This window comes from Eretmochelys imbricata, chromosome 6, assembly GCF_965152235.1.
Source record: "Eretmochelys imbricata isolate rEreImb1 chromosome 6, rEreImb1.hap1, whole genome shotgun sequence".
Taxonomy (NCBI): Eukaryota; Metazoa; Chordata; order Testudines; family Cheloniidae; genus Eretmochelys; species Eretmochelys imbricata.
The window spans coordinates 89,513,630-89,522,854 of NC_135577.1; the positions used below are offsets into that span (position 1 = coordinate 89,513,630).

Sequence of the window (9,225 nt, forward strand, 5' to 3'; positions counted from 1 at the left end):
ACTACCACGGGGCAGACACATTTGAAGTACAGGTACATAGTCAATATTCATAACTTTAGCTATAAAAATTATACATGTATACAAATAGTGTAATCATATTCAGCAAATCAAAACTTTTCCAAAGACATCTTACATGACATACTTTGTACAAGATTTGTTGCAATTATATAACAGTGGTAGGAACAATGATCTACATGGTCATATTTTAATCATATAACATCACAGGAGTAACCTAAGGTCATCTCGATGTGATATTAGGCATAATGACCAGTATCACAAAGTCCAGTTGTCTGGATGGTAATATCGGCTGGAGCGCCTAAGGGGGCTATCCGTGACTCTATGGTAAGGCTAATGTAGTGATCCAGGAGTTCACGTTTGTTACTGGCTTAGTGAAATCTAATTATAGAACATACCACCATTTTGAGGTGTCTTCCCTGTTTTCTGACAGTCTGATCGGAGAGTGGCACTCACAGTTGTGAGCCATTCCAGGCAGCATGACACTCATCTTTAGCAATTTTTTCCTTTTTGATTTTCAGGCCATTAAAGAGCTTCTGATGCAGCCATGTTTCCATATTCTAATTCTTCACACCAGGATAGTCTGCTGTTGTGCCTTGAATATAGATACTCTCTTTGATAAACTGCCAGCTCTCCTGAACTTGTTTTTCTCTTAAATTTTCTTCCTATGGAACTTATCTACCAGTTCTCTGAATTTGTTAAAGCCTCCTTTTTGAAGTTCATTGTCCATATTCAGCTGCTCTCACTCGTTTCTTTCCTTAGAATCATTACATCTATCATTTTGTGATTACTTTCCCCCAAATTGCCTTCAGATTTGCAACTAATTCCTTCCTGTTAGACAGAATCAAAGTCTAAAATGACTGTCCCCCTTGTTACTTCCTCCCCATTTTGAAACAAAAAGTTGTTCCCAACATATTCCAAGAATTTATTGGACATTTTGTGTTTTGCTGTATTACTTTTCCAACAGATATCTGGTAAGGTTAAAATCCCCCATTATTACAGGTCTTATGTTTATATTACAGGTATTTCTGTTATTCTAGAATTGCCTCATTCATCTCTCCTTCCCAGTTTGGTGTTCTGTAGTAGACCCCTGTCTGCTTTTTTTTTTTTTTTTTTTTTTTCCTTCTTCCCCATTTTATCTTTACCAAGAGATTTCAACTGGTCTGCCTCTCACCTCCTTCTGAACCTGAGAACAAGTGTATACATTCTTCATGTACAGTGCAACACTTCCTCCCCTTTTTCCCAGCCTGCCCTTCCTGAACAACTTATTCTTCTCTATACCAGTTTTCCAGTCACGATATTTATCCCACCAAGTCTCTGTGATGCCAGTTAGGCCACAAGTACACAAACTAGATTGATTTATCTCCTGCATCTCCTTTCTAGCTTATTCCATTTCTAAATTCAAAGGTACAAATATTTCACTGATTTATATAAAATATTTGTCATTGAGCCAGATAGCTACAACATAGTTAAAGTTTTAACTAGCTTTCTACTATAAGATAGATTTTAACCTTTGCTCCCCATAATCATCAGAATCACTCCATCTGAGCTCTCTCTCATGTGGTGGTTGGCAAGAGCAGGTTTGGGGGAGTGTGTGTGTGTGTGTGTGTTGGTTTTTATTCTCATGGTAATTGGACAAAGAGGGAGACAGGAGTTTGAAATAGTAGAGGTATTTTCACTTTTGTAAAAATGTCTCCATTCTCTTTTGAACATCAAACGTGGTCAGCAAACTCCAAATGTGGTTTGTTCTGGTGTCCTCAATGAGGCTGTGGGGTGCGGCAGGTAGGGGCTGGTTTTTTTTATAGTTTCTTTGGGATTAAGTTTAACTCCACCCCTTTTCCTTGAACAGCATCTCCACTGGCCTTCCATTTGTGGGCCATGAACACCATTGTCCGGTGAAAACTCTAAACGCTGGGCTTTAAACAGCGAACCTACGTACTAACTAGAGGCTGGACACCAGACTCTGCCTTGTCCTCATGGCGTGGGCCAGAGACAGCAACATCTTTCAGACTGCACAAGACTCTGCCCTCATCCAGTACCCCTCTTTTGGTTAGAGTACATTCTAGGTACAAACTAGAGATCAAATGTTTCCACATCTCTCCTGAGCACATAGCCAGACACTGCAAATAACTTACACATCCTCACAAAACAGGGCTGAGAACCTGATAGTCCTCCTTAAGACTTGATTCTTTCAGCACTTTGCAACATTGATCTCTGAAGTGCTTCCCTTCTGATAGAATTACTTCTCTCTAGAAAACAGGAATTGATTTTAACCTGAATTTCAGTGCCAATGATGTTATCCTTTTGACTCCATATTCCCATTTATTGATTGGGTCTTTACTTTTCTTTTCTTTTTTTTTTTCCCCCCCTCCAGGAGTGAAGCCCCATCAGTGCCATATCTGTGGGAAGACATTTTCCCAGAGTGGTAGCCGGAATGTGCATATGAGAAAGCACCACTCCAGAATTGGAGCTGCTGGAAGCAGAGAGCGAGAGCAACCGGGTAAGGAATGTGCAGGAGAGAAAGGCATCCTCCCTGGGATGGGCATGAGAGGGGGGTACTCCGCCACATGAGTGAACAAGCGGGTATATGGGGGGGAGGAGGAGGAGGTGGTGGTGAGAGAGTGTTCTTACAGGAATAGGAGAGGACAGGCCAGTGGGGGCAGGCAGGTTGTCCTTCCCTAAGGAGTTTAGGGAAGGATGGAGAAGGGAATTCTTGTCTGGATGGGAGGAAACACTTCTTGGGAAAGGAGTAGGTGAGAGAGGTTGAGGGGAAAAGATAGGAGGGCATCTCTGGGTGACAGCCAAGGGGCAGGTGGGCCCTTGCTTTGAAAAATCTTGAATCTGTTCCCTTTTGAAGGGAAGCTTATGCTCTTCATACATACCTCTCCTCTGTTTTAGGGTGCAGAACCTATTCTTCCAATATAAGTAATTCACCTAATATATCCGCCTCTGCCTGTTTGTATTGCAGGTGTTCTAAGGGCTTAACATTTTAAAACTCTGGGAGTTCCCACCTGGTGATGTGCTGGAAGCACAGACCCAAGAGTGGGAATTCATGGAAGTGGGTATCTTTGGAAAATAGACATTTTCGCTGGGTCTGTATGAGACAGAGAGGTCCCTTCCTCTGTGGGTGGTGAGCCGCAAAGGCAGAGTCTAGATAGTTCACAGCACGTTGTTTTTGTAACAGAGTCGCTGGTGGGCAGCAGTTTGCTGGAAGAAGCAGCTGTGCATAGTAAGAATCTGATCTCCATGAACTCTCAGCCTCGTCTTGGCGTGGAGTCTCTGCACCTGCCAGATACTGAGTCTATTATTGGAGTAGAGGAGGGTGAGACCAGCTGCTCTTTTTTCCGCCCCCTTATATGTGGTGACTGAAGTAGGGTCATTCCTCCAGTCTCACTATGATGCAGAGGGATGATTGAGTGTTGCTTTTACTGTGCACGTAGTGGGATGAGTAGATGGAGAATGAATTATAAAGCTGGAGATGGAAAAGAGATTAATTCTTTAGCCCATGTCCTGGGAAGGCATTGCAATACTGTTCCTGCAGCTCGTTCTCCTAAAACCTAAGATGTTTTAAATGTTTCAAACAGGCCTTTCATCCTTTACCTTGAGAGACTATGCTAATACATCTCACTATTAGGGCTGACTCTTAATAGCCTAAATAAATGTATTACTTAATGTAAAAAGAAAAGGAGTACTTGTGGCACCTTAGAGACTAACCAATTTATTTGAGCATGAGCTTTCGTGAGCTACAGCTCACTTCATCAGATGCATACCGTGGAAACTGCAGCAGACTTTATATATACACAGAGAATATGAAACAATACCTCCTCCCACCCCACTGTCCTGCTGGTAATAGCTTATCTAAAGTAATCATCAGGTTAGGCCATTTCCAGCACAAATCCAGGTTTTCTCACCCTCCACCCCCCCACACAAATTCACTCTCCTGCTAGTGATAGCCCATCCAAAGTGACAACTCTTTACACAATGTGCATGATAATGAAGTTAGGCCATTTCCTGCACAAATCCAGGTTCTCTCACTCCCTCACCCCCCTCCAAAAACCCACCCCCATACACACACAAACTCACTCTCCTGCTGGTAATAGCTCATCCAAACTGACCACTCTCCAAGTTTAAATCCAAGTTAAACCAGAACATCTGGGGGGTGGGGGTAGGAAAAAACAAGAGGAAATAGGCTACCTTGCATAATGACTTAGCCACTCCCAGTCTCTATTTAAGCCTAAATTAATAGTATCCAATTTGCAAATGAATTCCAATTCAGCAGTTTCTCGCTGGAGTCTGGATTTGAAGTTTTTTTGTTTTAAGATAGCGACCTTCATGTCTGTGATTGCGTGACCAGAGAGATTGAAGTGTTCTCCGAATGGTTTATGAATGGATTCTGGGTGGACTCCTCGTGAAGGTCGAAACAGCAGACTGGACTTCTACATAGAGTGCTTCCGCCGACGTGCACGGGCTGAAATTGTGGAAAAGCAGCATCACTTGCCCCATAACCTCAGGCATGCGGAACGCAATGCCATCCACAGCCTCAGAAACAACTCTGACATCATAATCAAAAAGGCTGACAAAGGAGGTGCTGTTGTCATCATGAATAGGTCGGAATATGAACAAGAGGCTGCTCGGCAGCTCTCCAACACCACTTTCTACAAGCCATTACTCTATGATCCCACTGAGAGTTACCAAAAGCAACTACAGCATTTGCTCAAGAAACTTCCTGAAAAAGCACAAGATCAAATCCACACAGACACACCCCTGGAACCCCGACCTGGGATATTCTATCTACTACCCAAGATCCATAAACCTGGAACTCCTGGGCGCCCCATCATTTCAGGCATTGGCACCCTGACAGCAGACAGCCCCGCAACCTGAAGCAAATACTCACCAACAACCACATACCACACAACAGAACCACTAACCCAGGAACTTATCCTTGCAACAAAGCCCGTTGCCAATTGTGCCCACATATCTATTCAGGGGACACCATCACAGGGCCTAATAACATCAGCCACACTATCAGAGGCTCGTTCACCTGCACATCCACCAATGTGATTTATGCCATCATGTGCCAGCAATGTCCCTCTGCCATGTACATTGGTCAAACTGGACAGTCTCTATGTAAAAGAATAAATGGACACAAATCAGATGTCAAGAATTATAACATTCATAAACCATTCGGAGAACACTTCAATCTCTCTGGTCACGCAATCACAGACATGAAGGTCGCTATCTTAAAACAAAAAAACTTCAAATCCAGACTCCAGTAAGAAACTGCTGAATTGGAATTCATTTGCAAATTGGATACTATTAATTTAGGCTTAAATAGAGACTGGGAGTGGCTAAGTCATTATGCAAGGTAGCCTATTTCCTCTTGTTTTTTCCTACCCCCCCCCAGATGTTCTGGTTTAACTTGGATTTAAACTTGGAGAGTGGTCAGTTCGGATGAGCTATTACCAGCAGGAGAGTGAGTCTGTGTGTGTATGGGGGTGGGTTTTTGGAGGGGGGTGAGGGAGTGAGAGAACCTGGATTTGTGCAGGAAATGGCCTAACTTCATTATCATGCACATTGTGTAAAGAGTTGTCGCTTTGGATGGGCTATCACCAGCAGGAGAGTGAATTTGTGTGGGGGGGTGGAGGGTGAGAAAACCTGGATTTGTGCTGGAAATGGCCTAACCTGATGATTACTTTAGATAAGCTATTACCAGCAGGACAGTGGGGTGGGAGGAGGTATTGTTTCATATTCTCTGTGTATATATAAAGTCTGCTGCAGTTTCCACGGTATGCATCTGATGAAGTGAGCTGTAGCTCACGAAAGCTCATGCTCAAATAAATTGGTTAGTCTCTAAGGTGCCACAAGTACTCCTTTTCTTTTTGCGAATACAGACTAACACGGCTGTTACTCTGAAACTACTTAATGTAATTAAATTATACCTGCTATGTTCTCTTCATCCTCCTAACTGAGTCATTTTGTTGAAGGCCACAGTCAAGTTTGTTTGGTGTGTCACATGAAGAGCTCAGGGTGATTTGATGCACTTAAATTAATCTCCAGTTAAATAGGTCTGTTTGCAAATTGCAATCTAAACGTGTGGTGCCACTGTCTGTCAATGTGTTGTGATTCTCAGAGGTTCTTGCTGAAGCGACACCAGGAGCCCTCCAATCAGCACCTGATGTCGTTTTGCCACAATCTCATCACCTGGTCACCATGTCAACAGGGAGACACTCCTATGGGGTGTCTGCTTTACTACAGTAAATGTACAGGTCAGTTGAGCAGGCCTTTATTCCTTCTTTAAAGTTTAAAAAAAAAAATCTAATGTTGCTGCTAAACTTCAGAATAAAAATGAAGAGTCTGTATTTTCACATTGTTGTTTCTAAGATATTTGTAGACCAAAAGAAAGACAACTTTCTGGCCTGAGAACACAGCACGTTTTGTTAGGATGATCAGAGATGGTTTTTAAGTCGCATATTTTGTTGTTTTTACTGTCACAGCATAACTTGAGTTCATGGTTACAATGCCAAGATGTGGGTAAATTCATAGTACGCTATATAATATTTAAAACTTAGCTGTTTATTTTAGCAATACCATTTTCTCCCTTCTCTCCCCTTCCCACCTCCCCCTTTGTAAGGAGTAGTTTAAACTAAAGGGAGGATCTGTGTTTGAAGTCTCTTTAAATGGCATCAACTGTTCTTATTTGAACTGAATCAAATTTAGTTGGTCGTTCTCAGTTCTTAAATTGTTTAAAAGTCCAATCCTGTTTGTCTTTAGGACAAGCAAAAACATACACAAAGGCAAGAGAATAAAAATAGCAAAAGAGGGTGTGTGTCTGACTTGCAGTTCATTTGCTGGAAGATCACAAGAACAGTACAGGACCCAACTGGAAATCCCAGGGCCTTGGCAAAATTTTACTAAGACAGGCTGCTCAGGAATCGCATTTAGCTTCCCAACCAGATCTCACCAAAATACTGCAACATTAAATCTATTCTGGTTGGTTAAACTGAACTATTACTATATAGAAGGCAAAAAGAGAGAGATATAAAATAGATGGGAGGAAATGTACATGCCAGACAGAGATAGCTGGAACCTTAGCTGTTGCTCAGGACATAGCCATGGGAATAATGATGTCGTCTGGGTGGAATATCTTTGATTCAGTCAAATGATCCTATGTTATTAAGTGTTCCCCAGAACTGCCTAAAAGGAGTAGCAATCTTGTCCAATCAAAACAAGCTTTAGATTTTTCACATAGACACTTCCATCCCTTTTAAGAATTTTTTTTTTTTTTTGGTGGGAGGTCGCTGTAACAAGTCTGAAAACTGACTGTCAGACTCTTTTATCAACAATTTCATTCAGTTCAAGCAAGCTCACTTTGTGCCACTTTTTTTACTCCAATCTCGGCTTCTTTTCAGTTGCAATTTTACTTAATAGGTTTATAGATTAAGTCCGATCCTCCTGCCATTCTTTCTTCTCCCTCTCTTCCTTCCAGACACTTTAAAATTTTAATTCAGAGTGGGGTTCAACATAAGTTTTCAGATGGCTGCCTAGGAAAATGAGTTTTCTGAAAACCGGGAGGCAGGTGCTGGTGACCTGGTCCTGGGAGCAGGGATGCTTGCTTTGGCTGCTTGCTTTGGCTGCATGTTTTGGCAAGCTTTTTAGAACAGGTTGGGTGTTTGTGGGTAGCAGGACAGTTGTGGGTGATTTGGAAGAATGTAAACTAGTTCTATGTGCAGAATACTGATGATGCTCTGTATGCAGATAAATGTTAATCTAAACTATGTGTGTGTTGATTTTACAGTTACAAAAGGAAGAAGAAACCAATGATATAGTAAGAGAAGACACAGGATGTAAAGTTAAAGAACAGACTTCTGTGTGCAGATCTCTTAAAGGAGAGATGCAGGACCTGAATCCAGAGTACATGCTGTGCAGGCAGTTTACTTTTCATGACTTGCTGCAACAAAAACTAAACTGCAGCCCAGAATGGGATATGAGATGTAGAACATGAGAGTTCCCGGTTGCTGAAGCAGATTCCTGAAGCTAAATCCAGGAGCCACTAATCATGTTGGACTGACAGGTGGGACTTTCTGAACCTGCCATCGGGAGGGATGCAGCACTTCCACCACTGCAACATCAAACCACTTTCACCTGAAGCTGAAGTTTGTTCACAAGCTCCAGCACTTACAAGGCATTATTAGTATTGCTTAAGCAACTAATAGGGGCTTTTCTTAGAGGAGAATATTTAGGGTGTTGTGGATTCTAAATCAGAGCATTGCAGTCCCATTCTTCCTTCTGAGTTTTGAAGGTTTATTTCCAGGCTGACCCTAACTAGAATCTGAGGCTCTTCCTTGAGGGGCAGGAGCTTCTCCACCACTCTTCCTTGCTTTATGAAAATATGTTCCCTAGAGTTCCACCTTGCCCCAGAGTCTGAAGCCAGACACAAGTTAGAGGATTACCTCAGAGCCAGCTCTGCTTCTTGCTTTGCCCCATATTTCTTCATTTCTAAAATGCTTATTAGTATGTTTAGTTTTTTTATTTAAAAATCAGAGGTAGAAGATTAAGTGTTTTACTGTATTGTAAATAAACAGCCTGTTTCGCTCTTTGGCTTCTGATTTGGTTTGGCAGAAAGTGTTTTTATTTAAATTCTGTAAATGTAATAATTTGTATATCTTTCTCCCAAAGTGTGGCACAGACAGTATGTGCAAGGGTCACTGTTGAAAACATGCCAACCGTGCTAGATGGTAGCCGGGATGAGTACAAAGGTAATGGTGCTCTAATCATGTTCCATCAATCCAACTAACTCTGGATCTTTCTGTTATAATGGTCTGTGGTGAAACTGTTAGCTGTGTGGACATTTAAATGATTGTTGTTAGACTTCTGAGTTAGCACCCCATTGAGATAAAAGTCGAAGTTTACATCTTTAGGACAATATGCTACTTCCTGCCACCCCACAGGTACACACCTACAAGCCTGAGTATAAATGGGCTTTACACAGAAGATGATTTGGGGTGGGGAAGGAATTCTGTTCTCCCCATCCCATCCAACCTAGTGGCATGGCACACAGCGACAATACAGTCCCTTCACCACCACCACTTTCTTCTGGGCTGTAGTAACAGGAGAGGCCTCTGTGACCCTTCTATGGGACAGGATTTGGCCTATGTAGTGCTCTGGCCACCAGACTGCTCACACCCTGAAACCTCTCTGCACAGCGTACCC

At 42.3% G+C, this 9,225-nt stretch overlaps 2 protein-coding genes across 2 annotated transcripts in view; both read left to right on the top strand.

Moving 5' to 3' along the window:
* Nucleotides 1–8,621, top strand: part of ZNF410 (zinc finger protein 410) — a 32,588-nt gene extending 23,967 nt beyond the window's left edge. Inside the window, exons 9-12 of the mRNA XM_077819110.1 lie at nt 2,390–2,515; nt 3,200–3,337; nt 6,146–6,281; nt 7,811–8,621. Of these exons, the coding sequence (XP_077675236.1) occupies nt 2,390–2,515; nt 3,200–3,337; nt 6,146–6,273 (392 nt within the window). The 3' untranslated portion in view covers nt 6,274–6,281; nt 7,811–8,621. The remainder of the gene's footprint in view (nt 1–2,389; nt 2,516–3,199; nt 3,338–6,145; nt 6,282–7,810) is intronic.
* Nucleotides 8,622–8,716: 95 nt separating this feature from the next.
* The window catches only part of COQ6 (coenzyme Q6, monooxygenase), a 29,412-nt gene continuing 28,903 nt past the window's right edge, over nt 8,717–9,225 (top strand). The window contains exon 1 of the mRNA XM_077819109.1: nt 8,717–8,771. Within this exon, the coding sequence (XP_077675235.1) occupies nt 8,732–8,771 (40 nt within the window). The 5' untranslated portion in view covers nt 8,717–8,731. The remainder of the gene's footprint in view (nt 8,772–9,225) is intronic.